The sequence below is a fragment of the Myotis myotis genome, unplaced genomic scaffold, assembly GCF_014108235.1.
Source record: "Myotis myotis isolate mMyoMyo1 unplaced genomic scaffold, mMyoMyo1.p scaffold_m19_p_9, whole genome shotgun sequence".
In the NCBI taxonomy this organism is placed as follows: domain Eukaryota; kingdom Metazoa; phylum Chordata; class Mammalia; order Chiroptera; family Vespertilionidae; genus Myotis; species Myotis myotis.
The window spans coordinates 5,878,978-5,901,675 of NW_023416401.1; the positions used below are offsets into that span (position 1 = coordinate 5,878,978).

The 22,698-nt window shown below is 41.7% G+C and overlaps 1 protein-coding gene across 1 annotated transcript in view; it reads right to left on the reverse strand.

Moving 5' to 3' along the window:
• CCDC178 (coiled-coil domain containing 178) overlaps window positions 1-22,698 on the reverse strand; it is a 229,674-nt gene that overhangs the window by 156,709 nt on the left and 50,267 nt on the right. The window contains exons 12-17 of the mRNA XM_036322651.1: window positions 18,569-18,752; window positions 10,491-10,553; window positions 8,745-8,906; window positions 5,511-5,624; window positions 4,933-5,078; window positions 1,343-1,502 (exon numbers count right to left, since the gene is read on the reverse strand). Of these exons, the coding sequence (XP_036178544.1) occupies window positions 1,343-1,502; window positions 4,933-5,078; window positions 5,511-5,624; window positions 8,745-8,906; window positions 10,491-10,553; window positions 18,569-18,752 (829 nt within the window). The remainder of the gene's footprint in view (window positions 1-1,342; window positions 1,503-4,932; window positions 5,079-5,510; window positions 5,625-8,744; window positions 8,907-10,490; window positions 10,554-18,568; window positions 18,753-22,698) is intronic.

Sequence of the window (22,698 nt, forward strand, 5' to 3'; positions counted from 1 at the left end):
GCGCGATGCTGGTCAGTAAGTGGCCGGAGCCTTCTTGTTTTGAGGTGTGCACGCGAGTCTAGGCTGTTCCAGCCCTTTGTACATCACATACTGAGATTCAGCGGCTGAAGTTCCCAAAGCTCCTCCAAGAGGCGGCTTCCTCTACTGCCACTAGGTGGCACCAGTTATTTTCATATTTTTTGGCCAAAAAAGAAAAAAAAACCTTTTCTATCCAACGGCTATATTTTAAATGGGAGAATGTTACCTAGCATCAGTATTAATAAAAGTATTGTTATTTCATTAATAATTTTCTTGGAGGGATCATAGCTAGCATTAAAGACAGTATGTTCATTCACTCAGATAGTTGTTTATTCAATGTGTATCTGGCCCAAATAATCTTTTAAAAAAATATAGTAGCAATGTCTTTGGAAAATGAAAAGAAAAAAATTCATGGAGTATATTAAGTATATATATAGTAATAGACTATATAAATATCAGGATCAAAAATAACTGATAGAAATATATTATGATGCTACAAATATCTTTAAAAATTTGCAGGAAATAGTTTTAATAAAAGTCTGGTAGAATTCTTTATTTTTTAGAAGCAACTTATCATGCACCTCTCTAATGAGGTAATTTTTTAAATAAACTGAGAAACAAGGTATTTACGATCGCAATTAAGTGTAAAAATGATTACAAAATGTAAAATAGGATAGGAATCACTTAAATATATCTATATCACTTAATCATATCTATATACAAATTTAATATGGATAGCTTTATAAAGCTTAAACATTCAGATCTGAAAAGATACTTTTTATCACATGATATCCCTGTTTCTAAGTAGTAAGTGCAATTAAAACATATGCAAAATGTTTCTAAAGAAAAAGCGCATAAAATATTCTCATTTTCCCAAAAAGTGGTTGGTAAACATTCAAATTATGTTTACTGGGTGGAGGGGGTCAAAGGGGGTGAAAAGGGGACATCTTCAATACTTTAAAAATAAAGATAAATTTAAACAAAAGAAATAAAATGTAACTATCCTCACATCTCCCCTTAAAAATATAAAAATGGCTCTGCAATAAATACAACCTATACTTTTAAATCAGTAGCTTTCACCATAAAATACAGTAACAAAACGAGTACACACCAAATGCACTGAAAGGTACACTGTGCTGTGTAAACATGTTCTGATTACCTCAGAGGGAAATGAAAGTTACGTGTTTATTAAGCTAACAGATCTATTTTTACATTGTAAACATCTCTGCTACCGCAGGATGAAAAACGAGTGCCTCCCACCAGCTGCTACTTGGGCTAGCCCCACACTGCCTTCATTCTAAAACAGTGAAAAGATAACACTCACTTTCAGGTCTGCCAGAGTTTTTTGCCTCATGGAAACGAGATTTCTGTGTATCTGTTCTTCCTCGTCGAACCTCTCTTCACAGGCTACTTTCTCATATATGAGATGATCATAAATAGCTTGTATATGTTTCTTTTTAAATTTCACAGATGCATGTTTCTCCCTATTAAGAAAGCATTGTAATTACCACTAATCAATTTACATTTTATTTTTAAATTATACTTATGATACATTTTAACAGACAAAATATTGAAAAAATCTTAGAACTGAAGGGCTTTGGAAAAATTCCCTGGTCCCTTCTATAACCTCCATGGAGCTCTAAGTGATCCAGGTGTAAGGAAAGTTCTGGAGAAATTGAGTGGGTTCTCTGGGATATTGACCCACCACGCCTCTGTTTTGTTGACATTACCCTTCCTCCATGCAGCATGCAACTCCAAAGATACATTTAATTTTTTAAATCCTTACCTGAGTATATGACTTTTTATTGATTTTTGGACAGAAAGGAAGGGGAGAAGAAGGGAAGGAAAGGGAAGGGGAAGGGGAAGGGGAAGGGGAAGGGGAAGGGGAAGGGGAAGGGAAGAGGAGTGAAGAGGAGAGAAGAGGAAAGAAGAGGCGAGAAGAGGAAAGAAGAGGAGAAAGTGAGAGAAACATCCATCAATCAATTGCCTCCCGTGTGCGTTGACCGGGGATCAAACCCGCAACCTTTTGGTGTACAGGATGACGCTCCAACCAATGGAGCCATATAGTAAAATAGCCCAATGAGATGAAAGGACCTAACTCCATGTAGAAGAGGCTCACAATCACTAACTGTAACCAAGAGCCATGCTCTCACAGTTGCTGCCAACAGGTGTAAGGAAGAGACAACGAATGAGCACCTGGTGCTGAGCTGCTGCATCAGCCCACTGCAGCTCACCTCACCCAGGGCCTGCTGGCACGTGAGAGCCTCCCCTATTGCTCAAGCTGGTGTGTGTGTGCGTGTGTGTGTGTGTGTGTGTGTGTGCGTGTGTGTGTGTGCGTGTGTGTGTGTGCGTGTGTGCGCGCGTGCACATGTATGCATGAACATGTCTGTGTGTATTCTGTCATATGCAACTAAGTACATCATGACAAAGCGGTAGGCTGATCTTTATGGTGACATCGGTACTGATGTATAATGCAAGACTAGTAGAATAAGATTCAGAAAGTGCTTAAAACAATACTGCAGACAATCAGTATGCTTTAGAAAGAATTCCCAGAGCTGGGCAGCAACCAGGACCCAGGATCAGCAGAGCTGCCACAGCTCAGCGTGGTCCTGCCGCCCACATTCGTCTCCACCTTCACCGGTACAGGAAGCTGCACAGTCAACCACAAGACAGCAGGACGAAATGTTTGGAGGAGCTAAAATGTTAAAGTGCTTTGACTAGTGCACTATCTCATTTAAGCCAACCACAGCCCTATGAAAAAATAATTAGTATACCAATTTGCAGATGAGGAACCTCAACTACTGCATAATTAGCTCGTGTAAGCCAATGAGTAAATGACAGAACCATAATTCAAATCCTGTTCTGTCTGTGCTGCTGGACTCAACAGTGAAATTCAGAGAGGAGCAGGTCTGACCAAAACCAAAAAATTCTCACAGCGCTGCCCCCAGCAAACATCCCTGTATCTTGATCACATACACTTTATCCTCAACACTATTTTGATATGAGATTATATGCAGTATAGCGTTTTATTAGTTATACATGTTACATATACTATATGTGTACATATATATGTATGTAGGGAAATAGTGTTTCCTTCCTCAGAGTGGTAAAAAGAACAACTCTGAAGTCCTGTAAGTCTGGGTTTGGATCCTTTTACTTTCTAGTTAAGAAACAATTGTAAGCCCTAACCGGTTTGGCTCAGTGGATAGAGCGTCGGCCTGCAGACTGAAAGAAACAATTGTACACATTTAATGAGAGCCAAGGGTAGCCTTGATAGCTATTATTTCTATTCTTTTTATGAACATGTTTATTTTTATCCACATATTTCCATTGTTTTGCATATGCAGGTTTTGTCTCTCTAAAAACTGTCTTCAGACACTTGAAGGTCTACTTTCCCACTTGACATTTTTAAAATATATTTTTACTGATTTTAGAGGGGAAGAGAGAGGAAGAGACAGATAGAAACATCAATGATGAGAGAGAATGTGCCCTGACTGGGAATCAAACCTTGACCTCCTGGTTCCTAGGTAGGCGCTCACCCACTGAGCAACTCCTGGTTTCTGTTTCCTCGGCAATCATGCGGGGGCGCTATTACAAAATGTAAGGGGTCTGTTGTGAGAGCTGGAGGGGGTGAGGGGCAAAGATTTCCTGCACTATCCTGCTCTGTTCTTAGAGCGAAGTGCACTCGTGAGCACTCTTGCCTCAACAGCACTATCATGTAGGCAGAGGACGGAAGACATGTGAGGACCGAAGTGGTAAGAATCCTGAAGGAAAGGAAAGAAATCTTCAGCTCCTGAGTTAGATCCTTATAAGTTTAATGCGAATTATACACTTTGAGGCTGATACCCTTGAGCCCCCAAATACTCTTACAGATGAGAAACAATGTAGATCCATGCCTTTCACAGCAGACTAGTGCAGCCATGCCCCCTGCCTTCTTATGCGATATGCTGAGCATGGTTGGTCTTGTTCAGATATCGCATCTGATCATCTGGGCGGTACGTTTTTACCGGATGGTAGTAGCTAAACGAATTCCTGTTGACTTGACTCCACCCAGGTGTATGGCACTGGGCTGTGCGTCAGTGTTGCTCTGACACTGGATCTCTTGGGGCCGTGACTTTGCTAATGCCATGTCGGCCTTCTCTATTTAAATCAGAGTAATATCCCTCAGGGTGACCAGTGCTATTCCTTCAACAGCCCCCCGAGCCCTGTCCTCGATGTGCGACAAAGTAGGGAATGAGAGCCCGGAGGAGCAAATGAACACTATGTGAGCGCTGAGTGGGGTCTAAGCATACGCCAAGGTTCTCAGAGCACCACTGCTCGCAGCCACAGGCTCTCCTGAGCCTGGGCCATGAGGGGCGTGCAGGGGGCAGCCTATCCATGTGGCGCTCTCACATCGCTGTTTCTCTCTTCCTTTCCCTTCCTCTCTCTCCCATAAGCACATGCAGAATCAATTTGGTGTAACCAGTTAGAAATGAGGGGACTGGGTGAGAGGCTTCTGAATAAAGCACAGGAGGTTTTGTAGAATACCTATGTCGAAACTCTTCCTTCAAAACTTGTTTAAAAAGTGTGTGCACAACCATGTACACACATATCATCTAAATGAGAAATGCCAAAATATCATCTAAATGAGAAATACCAAAATTCGTGGGAAGGTTACTAAGTTCATAAGAAATAAAAGTTGTTATACTTGCAAAAATAGAAGCATTTGCAGTGATTCAAACTGAAATAAACATGGGGGAGTAATGAAAAATAAAAGCAGTTTATGATTTTGTTTTTAAGTCAAAGTGATCTAATAGCACATGTATATTCCACATCAAACTATGATAGAAAATATGGATTGTTTAAAATAGGAATGATCTGTTTTATAAACAATATATTAAACATGTACTATTTTGATACAATTTAAGAACTTACCTCAGAATGTCCAGTAGCTCATTTAAAATTATCTTTGCCTTTTCTCTTTCTTCTAGTTCCTTATTCAATGTAGTTATTTTATCTTGATAAAAAGCTGTTTTATTTTTAGCTGCCTCTATTTCACCAAAAATTACTGAGTGTTCTGCCTGGAAAAAAATATTCAGAGATGTTTTATGTTAAATTCTTGGGATTTAGGGGGAAAATTACGTTTGGCCACATGAACAATGAAAGGCAAATAGTAACATTTTATCAATAAAAGCAGGAACTGCCCTGGCGGGCTCAGTTGGTTGGGCATCGTCCCGTGCACCGGGGCTGCAGGTCCTGTTCCTGGTCGGGGCACATGCCTGTGTCATGGGCTTGGCTTCCCCTGAGGGGGTGTGTGCAGGGGGCAGACTATCAATGTTGCGTTCTCACATCCATGTTTTTCTCTCTCTTCCTCTCTCTCACATAAGCACATGCAGAACCAATTTTGTCAACCAGTTAGGAATGAGGGGCATCCATCTAAAATAAAATGTGCTTGAATAGTTTTCATTGGCATAAAGTGTAAACTGAAATTCTTTGCATATTAAATTTCTTACCTCGGTTTTTATTAGTGCTTCTTGGGTTTTCTTCCCCTTTAATTGCAATTTTTCCTTTGTTCTTTGCACATTTATTTTAACATCTTCTCTCTTTGCAACGATATCACCTAGTCTCTGGGAGACATTCAGAAATTAAGATGTGGAGCATTTACAATCCAATTATCCTGGTTTAGGTCAAATAGTTCTCAAGCGACATTCCAGTAACAACAATGTATATTTTGATATAGAGGGAAAGGAGCACCACACATGAATTACGAAAACATACTATGATACCCACAATCCCAACATTCAAATTGAATTACCTGAGAAAACCAAACCATATCAATTTTAGCTAAGTAACAAACACTAATAAACTCACATAGAAATGACAAATATTCATCACAATATTTAAAATCTTTTAACCAAAAGTAAAACTCCAAATACAAATCCTATATAATAAAAGCTAATATGCAAATCAACTGAACAATGGAACAACCAGTTGCTATAAGGGGCACTGACAACCAGGGGGCAGATGCTCAGCACAGGGGCTGCCCCCTGGTGGTCAGTATGCTCCCGAGCACCGCTCAGCCAGGAGTTGGGTTCATGGTTGGCAAGTACAGCAGAGGTAGTAGGAGTCTCTCCCCTTTCTGTGGCAGCGCTAAGGATGTCTGAGGGCTTCTGGACTGCGAGAGGGCACAGGACAGGCTGAGGGCCCCTCCCACCCCGCCCGCAGAGTGCACAAATTTTAAGCAATGAGCCTCTAGTAATCAATAATCATTAAAGAAAATGTATAAAAAAACTCATTCTTCCCAAAGGTTTATGCTAAATACAAGTTCTTATCATTTATAACTATTAAGACATAATAAAAACAAAAATAATGGACTACAAGAAGATATAAAACAATGGCTATCCTATCTAATAAAAGACAAAAAGGGTAATTGACCGTACCTTCGCTATGCTTCCCATTGGCTAATCAGGGCGATATGCAAATTAACCGCCAACAAAGATGGCAGCCGGCAGCCACGCAGGTGAAGCGAGCAGGAGACTTGCTTGCTCCAGTGATGGAGGAAGCCAAGGTTCCCCGCTTGCCGCGGCCCAGCTCTGAGCTCCGAAAGCAAAAAAGTTTCAATTATAGAAGCTAAACAAACCCCAGATACCTGCTTTCAGCCGACCGTGGCCATGGAGCTGGAGCCAGCTCTTAGCTCCAGTGACGGCAACAAAGTTTCAATTTTGGAAGCTAAACAAACCCCAGATACCTGCTTTCAGCAGGCCGTGGCCTCAGAGCTGGAGCGAGCAAGAGCCAGCTCTCAGCTCCAGTGACGGCAAGAAAGCTTCAATTATAGAAGGTAAATAAATCCGAGAATAAAAAAAAGAAAAGAAAAAAAGGAGAGGCCGGGAGCTTCAGTCGCTGGCCAGCCTGAAAACAGCCCTCAGCCCCTCACCCAGACTGGCCAGGCACCCCAGTGGGGACCCCCACCCTAAAGGAGGTGTGGCCAGCCTGAAAACAGCCATAAGCCCCTCACCCAGGCTGGCCAGGCACCCCAGTGGGGATCCCCACCCCGAAGGGGGTGTGACCAGCTGCAAACAGCCATCATCCCCTCATCCAGGCTGGCCAGGCACCCAAACGGGACCCCCACCCTGATCCGGGACACCCTTCAGGGCAAACCAGCTGGCCCCCACCCATGCACAAGGCCTCTATTCTGTATAGTAAAAGGGTAATATGCAAACTGACCCTAACAGCAGAAAGACTGGGACTGACTGGTCACTATGACACACACTGACCACCAGGGGGCAGATGCTCAATATAGGAGCTGCCCTCTGGTGGTCAGGGTGCTCCCACATGGGGGAGCTCTGCTCAGCCACAAGCCAGGCTGATGGCTGCCAGGACAGTGGTGGGGGGGGGAGCCTCTCCTGCCTCCTCAGCAGCGCTAAGGATGTACGACTGCGGCTTATGTCTGCTCCCCGCTGGCAAGTGGACATCCCCCGAGGGCGGCTGGGCTGCCAGAGGGATGTCTGCTTGCCAGCTTAGCCCAATCCCCCGGGGAGCAGGCCTAAGCCAGCAGGTGGTCATCCCCCGAGGGGTCCCAGACTGCGAGAGGGCACAGGCCGGGCTGAGGGACCCCCTCCCCACCAAGTGCACAAATTTTTGTGCACCGGGCCTCTAGTTATAAAATAAGGGGAAACGAAAGTCATTCAACTTTTCTGGAATTCATTATCTGCCTCAGATGACTGTACTGAGGCTTTTGATGCAATTAATAAATTTCTATCATTGATGTGAGGAGAAGTCCTTACTGAAATCATTTCTCTCACTTGTTGTTAGTTACATGAGCTCGATGATAAGCATTTAGAAGCCTACCCAGCATTGGCTGTGTCCACGCTTCATGGACTTGTACAGCCTGCCTCTTGCATTTAGGCTCAAGTTTTCTTAAGTTATGATGCAGTTAAACTTTCTCTTCTTTCTCTTGCCTATTCCATAGAGAGGCTTTGAGACTCAAAATAAACTTTCATATTAGGAACACTTTGCAGATCACAAAGATTTTAAAATACAGAAAACCTGAAAATTATTAAAGTCTAACAATATAAAGTTACACCATCATTTGCAATGATAAAAAAAAAAAATCCTGTTGTCAAAATGGCCCAAATGAATATGTATATACTCCCAGCAGCTAAAGACGAGAATGTATAACTCTTACCACACCCTCTGTTATCCAAAAGACTAATGACATGATGTACACATATTTTTCTACTAAATATTTCCTTGGGAAGGGCGGGTAATATCAGTTACTGCCATGAACTTGTTTTGAAAATATTTTATCGACATTTGCTTTATTTTTCACCCTCGCTGTTTTCTACACGCATCCAACATTTACCATGAAAATGTCAAGATGCACTGTATTTTATATTTGAGTAAAGACAGCTTTAGTTTTATTAATGAGCAGTGAAGACTCTGAATTAAATCTGCCAGAGAGGGCAATCACACCCAATAGATCACTACTCACCTATTGGAAAACTGTGTTTCCTAAGTACACTCGAAGAGACAGAATAAGGCTCCAGGTCGCGGCATTCAGAACCCTTCTGTGGAATTCCACTGTAGGTCAGTTGTGGCCTCATGAAAGAGTTACTTATTCTGTCCACGAGTCTATGTCTTCCTAGGTGAAATCACAATTTTCCAAGTAATAATCTACCACCACATCCATGCTTTGTCAACCTAAGCATTCCTGGAAATCGGTGCCTGGATTAACGGGAGATGCTTACATTGAAGTGTTCTTTGTGGAGAGCTTTGATTTGCTCCGCATTTTCTTCCATCTGGAGCAGAGGCTCCTCTATTTCTGCCAGGGTCAGGGAGTAGATCGCTATCCTCCTTAAGAGCTCCTCCCTCTCAAGTTGCTCTTCTTCTTGCAGGGAAAACAGCTTCTTCTGCCAGCAAAGAGGTAAAGCAGCTCATTCAGTTACTAATTACCTAGACATTTATTGTCTCCATCAGGCAGGAATATTTGCTGTTATTTGAAAATAAATGCCACCATTAAAAGCAACAGGTATAAATATAACCAATGTAAAGCGTGTACAGTTCTTTTTTAAAAGATGAGAAAAATATCGATGAACAATAAAAATCAAATGTTCTTAAGTAAATATTAGAAGATCATAAGGTTAGAGAACACACTAACAATAAATATTGAAATATATGTTAATTCCTGAAATCGAAGACCAAAGAAAACCCATCGATAATAAGTTAATAACAAAATATTATGCCGAAACCGGTTTGGCTCAGTGGATAGAGCGTCGGCCTGCGGACTGAAAGGTCCCAGGTTCGATTCCGGTCAAGGGCATGTACCTGGGTTGCGGGCACATCCCCAGTAGGAGATGTGCAGGAGGCAGCTGATCGATGTTTCTCTCTCATTGATGTTTCTAACTCTCTATCTCTCTCCCTTCCTCTCTGTAAAAAATCAATAAAAATATATTAAAAAAAAATATTAAGCAAAAAGAGCTGAGAGATTATAGATTAAATATGCAAATAAATTAGGAAATTTGGCATTTTCAAACATATGGAAGTAGAGAAACAATGCTTTATATGTTTGAAAATGTCAAATTTCCTAATAGAAGAAATTTCAAAATGTGTGTTTCTTTCAAAGAGGACCAGAGGTGCAGATAATCTCAAATCATCTTGAAAAGTAACACTTTTGAATTGTTTTGCTTCTTTTTTAAAAAATATGTTTTATTGATTTTTTTACAGAGAGGAAGGGAAAGGGATAGAGAGTTAGAAACATCGATGAGAGAGAAACATCGATCAGCTGCCTCCTGCACACCTCCCCACTGGGGATGCGCCCGCAACCAAGGTACATGCCCTTGACCGGAATCGAACCTGGGACCCTTGAGTCCGCAGGCCGACACTCTATCCGCTGAGCCAAACAAGTTAGGGCTGTTTTGTCTCTTGATTTTAGTATTCCTATAACAATAATTTCAAATATTTATGTATTTTGAAGGGAAGACATTCTAGAAAGATGCCAGGGATCAAAACACCCAATCTGGGCTTCAAAGAATATGTATATGGTGTAGATAAATATTAAAAAAAAATAATTAAAACTGATTTTATAGCTATAATGCTTCACTCTCAATTTTGTTTTACATAGAAAAATCACAGCATATTTTTTTTTTTAATGTTAAATAAGGAAGTTCAATGGAAAGACACTAAAAGTGAAGAAAACGTAGCATCATCACAAAGCAAAGGAAGAGACATTGAGCAAGAAGCTCCCTCTGCCCTTTCACTGGACTGGCAGACACTCCCATCACGCCACAGAATGCGAGACAGCTCGGAGATCAGTCCCTTTCTGCATGACCAGACACGCTGGTCCTCCATGGAGGGCAACTGTCCTCAGCTACGGAGAGAAAACTGCTGGCTTGCAAGCCAAGCAGTAAAAGAGGCCTCATTACAGACAAATTTAAAATGCTAAGTAAAATGCAAATTAAAGGAAGAATAAAATATTAAAAGGAAATTAGGATTACCTGAAGTATCATTCCATTAGCCACTTCACTTCGAGTGAGTTTTTTCAAGAATTCTTCTCTACCCTGTAAATCATCAAAAACTCTTAAAGAGGCGTTTTTATTTACATAATGTCAGAAAACATTTTTTAAAGACAATTGCTAACATGAGACACATTTTACTTACGTTATAATAAAAAGTAAAATATTTGTTACAAACTGAGTATTACAAACAAACAAGCCTGGCCTAGCCACTTTGGCTCAGTGGATAGAGTTGGCCTATGGACCAAATGGTCCCAGGTTCGATTCTGGTCAAAGGCATGTACCTTGGTTGCAGGCTTCTCCCAGCCTGGGCCCTGGTAGGAATTCTTGTAGGAGGCAACCAATCAATATGTTTCTCTCACATCGATGTTTCTCTCTGTCTTTCCCTGTCTCTTCCACTCTCCCTAAAAATCAATGGAAAAATATCCTCAGGCAAGGATTAACAACAACAAAAATAATAACAAGCCTGCTGTTATTTAAGGCAAAGTTAGCATGTGATAGGATGCGGAATTTCAGTTCAAGTGACTTTGTACTTTACAATCTGCAACTAAAATGAGTGTAATCCAAAAGGGAAAAAACTAGCCAGTCTTCAATTCCTTTTTTTAAAAACTATCCTTTTGTTTTTAATGTCAATTTCCATAAAGAACACATTCAACTTAGAAAACAAGATAGATACAATTCAAGTTTGAAGTTTGCCAAAGGGGATCAGATTTTCCATTTGGCTAAACTGATTCATTCCCCGCCGCCCCCCCCCCCCCCCCCACACACACACACATTTTTTCATCCTCTTTTCTCTTTTTTTAACATCATTCCTTGAAACTCAGTGGGCAAAATATATTTGGAAATATCTTTGTTACTTGGATAAAGAGTTTTAAACTCTTTTCTCAGTTGTATTATACATCAGCACACAACCAGATTGGGAAATAACTCAAAAAGTTACTTCTACTTTATTTTATTTTTAAATGTTTTTAAACATTTATTTTTATTATTGACATTATTAAAGATGCCACCCATCCCCCCTTTTCCCTCTTCACCCAGCACCCGCCCCACCCCAGGCCTTCACTACACTATTGTCTGTGTCCATGGGATGTGCATATCTTATCTAATAAAAGAGAAACATGCAAATTGACCATACCTCCGCTACACTCACAAGCTATGCCCACAAACCATGCCTGCCAATCAGAGCGACTATATGCAAATTAACCCAACCCAAATGGTTGCCGGCAGCCAGGAAGCTGGAGCAAGCAGGAGGCTTGTTGTCCCAGTGATGGAGGAAGCCAAGCTTCCCGCCTGCCCTGGCTGGCTGTAGCCTCCACTCAAGGCAACAAAGTTTCAATTATAGAAGATAAATAAATCCCAGATACCTGCTTCCAGCCAGCCTCCACTAGGAGCTTGGGTGGCTGGGGGCTGTGGCCAGCCTGAAAACAGCCATCAGCCCCTCATCCAGGCTGGCCAGGCACCCTAGCGGGGACTGCCACCCTGAAGGGGCTGTAACCAGCCTGTAAACAGCCATCAGCCCTTCACCTAGGCTGGCCAGGCACCCCAGCAGGTACCCCCACCCTGATCTGGGACACCCTTCAGGGCAAGCCAGCCGGCCCCCACCCATGCACCAGGCCTCTGTCCTATATAATAAAAGAGTAACATGCAAATTAACCCTAACAGCAGAACGACTGGGAATGACTGGTCACTATGACACACACTGACCACCAGGGGGCAGACGCTCAGTGCAGGAGCTGCCCCCTGGTGGTCAGTGCGCTCCCACAGGGGGAGCTCTGCTCAGCCACAAGCCAGGCTGATGGCTGCCAGTACAGCGGTGGTGGTGGGAGCCTCTCCTGCATCCTCAGCAGCGCTAAGGATGTCCGACTGCAGCTTAGGTCTGCTCCCCGCTGGCAAGCGGACATCCCCTGAGGGCTCCCGGGCTGCCAGAGGGATGTCTGACTGCCAGTTAGCCCCAACCCCCCAGGGAGCGGGCCTAATCCAAAAGGTGGACATCCCCTGAGGGGTCTCAGACTGTGAGAGGGCACTGGCCTGGCTGAGGGACCCCCCCAAGTGCACAAATTTTTGTGCACCGGGCCTCTAGTCTAAATATATAAAAGCCTAAGCGACCAAACGACCAGTTGCTATGACATGCACTGATCACCGGGGGGCAGATGCTCAACGCAGGAGCTGCCCTCTGGTGGTCAGTGTGCTCCCACAGTTGAGAAATCTAGTTGAGAACCACTAGAGTCTATGCCAGTGGTCGGCAAAGGGCGGCTCATGAGCCACATGTGGCTCTTTGGCCCCTTGAGTGTGGCTCTTCCACAAAATACCATGTGCAGGCATGCACATACAGTGAGATTGAAACTTCGTGGCCCATGCGCAGAAGTTGGTATTTTGTGGAAGAGCCACACTCAAGGGGCCAAAGAGCCGCATGTGGCTCACGAGCCGCAGTTTGCTGACCACTGGAGAGGCTTACAGTTAAGTCTTCTATCCATTTTGAGTTTATTATTGTGTGTGTTGCAAGTTGGTGGTCTAGCTAAAGTTCCTTCTGCTTTAGAATCACACCCTGGAACCCCTTATTTGGGAGACAAGTTGGCTTGTAGATAGTCTGTCCTCCACATTTAAAAGGGATGTATAGCTTTTCAGAGGTAAAGTAGAGGTTCAAAAGTGTTTCTAGTATCCCTCCTTCATTACAGCCTCATTCATAGCATCCCAGGGTCTACAGAGACAATATAAAAAAACAATTTGGTAAGTCTCTCCTACAACTCTTCTTTTTCTTGGGATAGCAACTCATCAACTTTATGCTTTCCTAAAGTGAAAGAAAAACTCCAACATAGGGAAAAAAAATATTCTAAGGAAAGCAATAACTTTAATATACTCTCTCACCTAAGGATAAACCTACATCTAAAGCCAATTTATACAATGAAATATTTTGAAAATTTTAATGAAACTTAGTTGCTTCTTCTAACATGAAAGTAGACATAGTGGTTTATCAATTTGTTCAATACTTACTTAAGAGGGAAAAAATTAAAAATGCCTCTATAAACTGGAGAAGATATATCACATTCCAAAACAGAGTGCTTCATTTGACCTTTGTCAGAAACCAATTGAAAAAGAGTGTGTGTGTGTGTTTGTGTGTGTGTGTGTGTGTGTGTGTGTGTGTGTGTGTACTGAGAAGATGGGTTGGGATGGTAAGGCATGAAACTGAAAAGATAAACACATGTCAGATTATGTAGGACCCCCTAAGGCACAATAAGAAAAACAGTGAAGTCTCCTAGGCAAGGTGTGCATTTTAGAAAAGTCACTTTGGCTGCAATATGGACTGCTTCGTTTCTGTTCCCTTGAAAGTCATTCATTCATCCTTCAAAGTCTTTTTTTTATTATAATTCAGTAAGACAGTAATTCATAGTTTAAATGAATTTAAGTCCCTGAACTTAAAGATATTAATATTATACAATGGAAGGCTGCTGAGAACAGTGCCGGCATTAAATCAGTACGAATTGCTACAGACCTAACTTACATAGGTAACTAGCGTGTGGTCTCAGTAAAATACTGAATTTGCCTCCTCCATGTCTGTTCCTTCTGTGGGTGCCTTCCCTCATCCTACGGACTGCGGCTGCTCCGTACATTTGCTGTTCCTGTACTGTTTAGGGCAGGGTCACCAAGCTTTCTCTGTAGCAGGCTAGATAGGAAATAATTTAGGCTTTGGGGGAATAATGTATCTGTCCATTGGGGTTTAGGGAAAAAAATTAAAAGTATCAAAAAAATCACGTTGAAGAGGTTGAAAGAAGCTGAGGGAAAGGGGGTGACAGCATCTGCAAGGCTGGGGAGAACCCGCATTAAAAAGAAATGTGGCCTTTGACCGGCTGCCTGGTTTGACCAGTCGGAAACCAGCAGGTGGCAGCAGAGAGCTATCCTACGGGAAGTGGCTCCTAGGACAAAGGATGCTGAAAAGCAGTCTGAACAGTGAGTGCTGTGTCCAGAAACTCAAGTTCAAGAGAAAGGGGGATGAACACTACATATGAATAGATTAAGGGCACAACTGAGGCAGTCGCATCATCTGTGTTTCAGGGACTGAAGGGCACAAAGAGAAAACTCATATTATTATCTAAGCTCTGGGACCAGGAAGAGAGAGAAAGATATCTTAAAATTCAGAGTTAAATTCATAAAACAAAATTGGGAATTTGTGCAAAAAATAGCTGAGGGCCAGACTGGCCTAGTGGGGCTGGCAGCCCTGGCTGGGCAATGGTAGGCCCTGTTTTGGTGGCCCTAACCCGAACAGAGGGTCCAAGTGGCAGCCCAACCAGGTTCTAAAAATAAACACATTATTTTGTCTTTACTTATAATTTTTAAATCTTCACCTGAGGATATCTTTCCACTGATCTGTAGAGAGAGTGGAAGGGAGAGGGACACACACACACACACACACAGAAACATTCATATGAGAGAGACACATCAATTGGTTACTCCTGCATGTACCTAGACCAGGGCTGGGCACCTGCAACCCAGATATGTGCCCTTGACTAGAATCGAACCCAGGACCCTTCAGTCTGCAGGCTAACGCTCTATCCACTGAGCAAAACTAGCTAAGGCTCTTTATTTTTTTAAAGGAAGGTTTTATGTGTATTTTGTAAAAACACGTTAAAATTACTAAACATAAATTAAAATAACTTGGATCCCTAAACCCAGAGATATGCATTATGCCTTTTTAGCATATTCCCTTTTAGGTCTAGGGGTTAAAGTTTTTGTCTTTGGTGAGGTCAGCCTAGCAAGATCTTCTCAGCCACTAAAAATAGCAGAAGTCCCATTAACTTTTTAAAATTCAAAATTGAATAAATTTATAATTTATTCTCGTACTCATATTTAACTACTATTCTATTACTGAGAAATTTGTATAGTTAAATTTTCCCACCATATGCTAACTCTATTCATGCTTTCCATAAACACTGAGCACCTACATTCTAAAGACATAACACATTGTCTTTTTCTAGCACTAAAAATAACCCTTTAACATCTAAACAATCTTAAAAGACTAGAAAAATCATACAATGTCTGCTGTCAGTCCATAATAGAATTAAACTAGAAATCAATAACACAAAGATACTGGAAAAATCCCCAGATCTGTGAAACTAAATAACATATTTCTAAGTAATACATGTTCAAGTAATAAATCTCAAAATGTATGTATTTAGCCTGGCTGGAGTGGCTCCATGATTGAACATTGACCCATGAACCAGGAGGTCATGGTTTGATTCCCCATGGGGGCGCATGCCCGGGTTTCAGGCTTGATCCCCAATGTGGGGCATGCAGGAGGCAGCTGATCAATGATTCTTTCTCATCATTGGTGTTTCTATCGCTCACTCCTTCTCCCTTCCTCTCTGAAATCAATAAGATATATATATATATATATATATATATATATATATATATATATATATATATATATATAAAATGCATGTGTTTATTGATTTAACTTAGTTCTAGTTTTATTATTTTAACCTGGAACAGAGAGGCCTGATGTTGTACTTTTCCACAAAAATTCCAGTATGTTCAAACAAAACACCTTCCAAATCCCTGCCGCTGGCCGAGCAGCCTTCTTTTGAAGTGTGAAGAAGTATTTAATATCTAATGAGAGCTTTCAACATTTGTTACACTAGCACAGTCTTCATACAGAGCTGGACGATTTTCTGTTCATCCCATCCATAACATAACTGAATACCTATTACACTTTTATTGATTTATCTCCCATCATTATTGGCTAATTTTACCCTGGGTGTTGGCTAATCTTGTCTTTTCTGAATAGTTCAGTTATTGGAATTGAAAGTATTTAAAAATAGGAGCAAGTCATCTTTAACATCTGGAAAATTCCAGAAACTTCTAGGTATCTTGATTGTTCCGAGTTCCTTCTAGTCTAGGACGGCCTGAAAATTACTGGGCACTTTACAGATGCATTAATTTGAGAAACAAAGCTGGGAAACGCCTCCCCTGAGACTTCAGCAGGTTACTTTTTAGAGCTCCCTTAAAGGTACTATTGCTCTAATTAATTTCTAGAAGAGACGAATTTAAGGACTAATTTCAGGCCAGGATCAACAAATACACAAAGTTGTTTACAAGAAAAAAAAAGAAGTCCAGACTCAGAAAATTATACAGATTTTCATTAATTAGTCATGAAAGACAGTAAGTAGGGCCATTGCAAAGGCAGAAACCACAAACTTGAATTGCTACACACCTGAATTATCTAAGGACTACCTAGAAATTTATTTTCAATGCATTATCACCCTGACACAGATACACCTGTGTACATCATAGCAATTGACTGTCCTATATATTTAGCTCAGAGATGAGCAGTAGTTGGCGATGGGAAACATTTCCCACAGGGAGCTACTCCTTTCTGTTGCTTCCTTCTAGTTACCCCTCAGCTACCATGGGGCAGAAGAAGAACAAGCACTTGAAGAACAATTTCTTCAATTGTGCTTGAATAACGCCAGGGGACACTGTGCTCTGGGTTGACAAAACAAGCACGGGGGAATCTCACCACATCTGCACTCTGTCTACAAAGCATATTGTATGGCAACATAGAAACTTAGAAAAAATAACCACTTCATGCAGCACCTTTCTCAGTGAGAGTCTCAGGTTATTGAAGCAATCTTTCTGAAGAATTAAAGGTAGGTTGCAACAGTGATGGGAAAATATCTGAATGAAGGGTTTCCTATCAATTGAAAAAAAAATTAAAACACATGTTTAAGTGACTAAATAAAAGGCTGATGTCTTTACTGATATCCTCAATAAAAATGCTAATTGATGGCCATAAAGAAACACACAGCAATGGAAAACTCAAGGAAATTATAAACATCAACAGTATTATAACACATGCTAAAGCATATATATATATGTATGTGTGTGTGTGTGTGTGTGTACGCATGCGCATATATAAAATCATATGGCTTGTAATTTTTTTAAAAATATATTTTATTGATTTTTTCCAGAGAGAGAGGGATAGGGATAGTTAGAAACATTGATGATAGAGAAACATCAATTCAGCTGCCTCTTGCACGCCCCTCACTGGGGATGTGCCCGCAATCCAGGTACATGCCCTCGACCGGAATCGAACCTGGGACCCTTCAGTCCACAGGCCAATGCTTTATCCGCTGAGCCAAACCGGTCAGGGCTTATAATTTTAAAATAATTTTGAGGTTGATTTTTACTATATATAGTTTTTATCATACTAATTTTAGAACATATAAGGGATGACAAACCCAATGAAAACCCATGAGAAGGGACAAAGGCATGACCCCTCGAGTCAGCTCAACAGCTGGACACCACGTGGGAGCAGAACCCCAGTCCCTCGGTGCAGGGACAGCCACGTGTCCTAAAGTTAGAGAGCAACGGCCTTGGACATAGAACATGGGTTCTCTGTTTTAAGACAACTGCATGATCGTTAAGTCTGCAGTAAGAAAATAGCCAAAGACGAAAGGAGATGGGGATGGTGAGTGAAGGACAGAGCGGCCTGTCAGAGGAGTCCCTGCGTGTGCTGAAGCGGAGCTGACGTGGCCAGGCCCTGTGCCCAATGCCGGGGATGCCTGGTCATTGTGCCTCCAGTTCGGATGGATCTGAGGCCTGGGGGCGGTGGCTTCTGCACATGGTGGTCTACGAGCTGCGTGCTGCTCTGGAACCCAACAGCCTGTGATCCTGATGCAGGTATGCCCTTTATTTACGTTGCTAAGGGTGCAAGGGCCCCTCCCAGCATCCCTCCTGCCTAGCGTAGCAGGAATATTTGAGATTAGACATGTAGGTGGCGGCTGGCCAAGCACCACTCTTCTGGTGATGCAGGTAGTGTGAGGTCGGTAAGAGCAAAAAGCAGACCCAGCGTTGGCTAGCTGCATGCAGCCCCTTTCCCTTCTGTTCAGGTTGGGCATCTGTGCAGAAGGGATGTTTCTTCTGGTTTATCAAGTGTAGTTGTTGGGTTTTTTTTAAAGACTACTGTAGGCGAAATTAAAATCTAATTATCAATACTAAATCAATAAATGAAGTCCAGGCGTATCACTATTTCTCACAACTAAGAAGAACACAGACATACAAACCTGAAATTTTCTTCTCACTTCTGATATTTTCTCTTCTAACTCTTCAGTTTTATATCTGGTCAGGTGGAAAACAGCACCGATCTGATAAGCATCCTTGTATAGTACTCTAAGATACTCCTCATTTTTTAACTTCATTATCATCAAACCTCGGATGTCAGACTCAAACTCTGATTTTTTCCTTACACTGGAAAAAATAAATTTAAGATATTGACATGATTATTTTCAAAGAGTATATGCTGAGGGAACTACATTTTTAAAAGGTTGCTCCTTCTTTGTCTCCAAAAATACAAAGTAACCAAGTAATTAACTAAAACTTGGGCACAGGAAATATTTCCCACAATTCCATTGATTTTTTTCTGCTTCTGTTGGACACCCCTAATTGCCAGGCTGTGCTCGATTTCAGCAGGATCAGCGTGTTGATCAGAAAGCCCCGGGGCCCAGATGCTCAGCTTTCTGCGCGTGCACTCCCTGTGGCAATCCACCTTTACCACCTGTATCACAACACTTAGGCCAATCACATACGAGCAAGATAAAGCCCGTGTGAAAGAGAAAGAAAACCCAACTCAGGAAAACCAGTAACTAAAACAGAACTCTCAGGATGAAAAGCATCAGCTAAGGGGGGGAGAGTTAATAGAGGAAAAATGGAAGACATGAATATGTGTTAAGATTTTCACAGAGAAATACCAGTCTCTTAGGAAAATTAACAAGTTATGTTTCCTGTCCAGATTGGGTACCATCTTTGTTCCAAGTGTATACTCTGACACACTGAATATAAAAGCAAATACATATAACACAGAACAGGAATGGAACTTGAAAGCAAAGCAAGAGTGGAGGGAAGGGGCCTAAGGCATTCCAGTCGATGCTGACTCCAGCAAGGTTCGCTGTGCTGCATCGTAGGAGGTTCCTGTGGATTGCCCTTGTTTGGGAAAGAACCAATGAACCGACGGGAGCTATCCTATGTAATAAAAACCTAATATGCAAATCGACCGAACAGTGGAACTACCAGTCACTATGATGCGCACTGACCACCAGGGGGCAGATGCTCAATGCAGGAGCTGCCCCCAGCCTGCAGGCACCAGGCCAGTCAAGGCAGATGCCAGCAGAGGGGGCCCTGATCACCCTGCCGGTCACCCCACACATGGGCCCTGATCGCCAGCCAGACCTAGGGACCCTACCCATGCAGGGTAGGTTTATAAAAGCTAGGAGTTGGGGCACTGGAAAGCAAAGATCCCGAATCAAAAACTCAACCAATGAGAAAAAAATGTAAGTTCTATTCAGCAGCAAATGGACTGCAGTGCTAATGAGCCTCCCCATGAGTGTTTTCACATGGTCATAAGTTTTGATAAAGCTTGCAGAAATAAAATATTTTAGCCAAAACTTAAGACCATTGTTTTTTCTAATATAACATATCCTTTGTCAAGTGTCATCGAAATGGCTGCAGGCATTCTGTATTCATAACCTTGCATTCTTTTCTCAGAGAGACTTCTCCTCTATGGCCCCCAACCAGGATCCACCCAGGTGAGGTTCATTAGCACGCTGTGTTACGTTAGCCTCAGGCAGCTCTTATGACCTTGGTGTAGTTCAATGCTAGGTCTTTTCAAGCCACTGAAACAATGTGTAGAAGGCTATTTAAGCGAGTGCTTATTTTGATCAAATATAGCTAGTCCCTGTGAGAAAGTAAGAAAGAACAAGAAGGCAGGGCACAGAAATGCAGTGGTGATGACAGAATGTCCAATAGTTGTCCAGGTGATGGTACTTGTACAGCAAGTGTGCAGGAAGGAGAGGTGTTGGTTGCCAGAGTGGACTCTTAAGCTGACATCAGAAGAGTCTCCCTACTGGAAAAGAGATGCAAGACGAAACTATCAGAGAGGGTGGTTAGTGTGAGACGGAAGAAGAGATGGATGGGCATATGGAGGTCTAAGCTGAGAACCGGAATTCTTGCAGGCCCTGAACACAGACCAAATCCAGGCTCTGACTGCCTCTGCAGAGGGAGAGGATCGATCATAATGGGAAGCGTGATTTATCTGTACTATTTTACTTCCTTACAAAAAGTATAAAGTAAGCTAACATATTGGTGAGGCGTTCATTGTGAATGGTTCCTATACCCTTTTCTCTTTTAATATCTGAAAAGTTAAAAAGTAAAATAAAAGCAAAATAGCAACACTATTTGTGCAACAGTTTGCTGTTAAATGCTGAAAAGAAATCATATTCTACACTCGTATAACTCAGATCATGAGGCTGGTGAGATATAGCTAAGCGAGTATGACAAACACGGTACCCTGTGGATTCATTCTAACCATTCCAGGCTGTTTAACAACTTCAATAACATTTTAATTGTTATCTGTTTGAATCGATCACCACCCTGTTAACTCTTGATAAACACATTTCCTAGCCGATACCAGGAGGCCTATGGTGTTCAATAGTTCCTTTGCTGGTTTCCCTCGAATATCAACCTCATCTTTGGATCGCTGCTGTTACAATGGCATCGTCTTGCCGGAGGTACAGAAGAGCCTTAGGAATAGCTATTCAGAATATTTTACACAGCTTGAATATAAGAAAATGGCTATACAGCAATCCATACCACACAGTTAACTTCAAACAAACTAAATCCAAATTAACCAATTTCAAACCATCTCAAACAAGTTCAATTTTCCTTGACGTAGGCTGTTGAAGCTTGCCTATCCTGTGAATAAGCAATCAAGTGAAATTGTTGGCTTAAGTCAAATGTCCCAAATTTAAGAGTCTTATTTCTGATGGATGCTGGCTTATTTGAAAGACAAAATTATCAAATTATACACTGCTACTCCAAGGCAAACGACTATATCCCATCACTACCACCCAGAGGTCTGGCAAGAATGCGTATGAACAGAGTTGGTTAACAAATACGCCCTCTGTCTTTTAATGTTGTCATTTTAAAGATAAACTATATATGAACAATTGATCATATACTGATTATGTAACTTATTTAAATAGCATCAAATGATGAGATGGTATTTAGTGCAATCTTAGTATATATAACAGCCCAAAATTTCCTGGGGTATTCGCTAGATGTATGAATGTCAGTAGCTTGTTTTAAATTTTTTCTTATTATTTTTAAACTTCATTTTAAAAAGAACCTGGGGCTAAAGGGAAGGCAAGTCAAGTAAATGGTAGACTAACAATGAAAAAATGAAGGATGGGGTAAGAAGATCAAGAGCTCCTTTGGGGAAAGCTATAGCTATAGTCAAATATAAGGATGGAAAATTGAATGAAACAATGAGCTTCTGACATTTTTTCAAGTAGTTAGTAAATGTCATGTCCACACGCTGCTGTAACATGTCAGAAACAGGCGCCGCACCCTGGCCTGTGTGGCTCGTTGACGTGTCATCCAGTACATCAGTAAGTCAATGGTTCGATTCTCGGATAGGGCATATATATCTAGGTTTGGGGTTCGATCCCTGGTTGGGGAGCATAAGGGAGGCAATGGATCCATAATGTTTCCCCTCACGTTGATCTCTCTCCTCTCTCTCTCTCTCTCTCTCTCTCTCTCTCTCTCTCTCTCTCTCTCTCTCTCTCTCTCTCTCTCTCTCTCTCTCCATCTCCATCTCTCTCTCTCTCCCTTCCTCTTCTCTAAAAAAATCAAAAAACATATCCTCAGGTGAGGCTTCAAAATAAAAAAGGAAACAGGAGCTGAGACTTGCCAATGGAGGAGAAGAGGCAGTGTCACTAAAGCGAAAAAACACACAAAAATTTTGGAGTCACTTATACTGAAATCCCAATTGCTCCTTGTGTAACTGGGGGATGGTTTCATATACAATTTCCTTATCTGTAAAATTTGCTTAATAACAACTACCATTTAGGTTGTTATAAAGATTCAATATGAAGCCTTAGCTGGTTTGGTTCAGTGGCTAGAGCGTTGGCCTGCGGACTGAAGGGTTCTGGGTTCCATTCCAGTCAAGGGCATATGGTTGGGTTGCAGGCTCGATCCCCAGAAGGGGGAAGCAGCTGATCAATGATTCTCTCTCATCATTGATGTTTCTCTCTCCCTCTCCCTTCCTCTCTGAAATCAATAAATATATATTTTAAAGATTATATATGAAAACAATAATACAGCAGGTCCTCTAATTACATCGTTTTGTTCAACATCATTT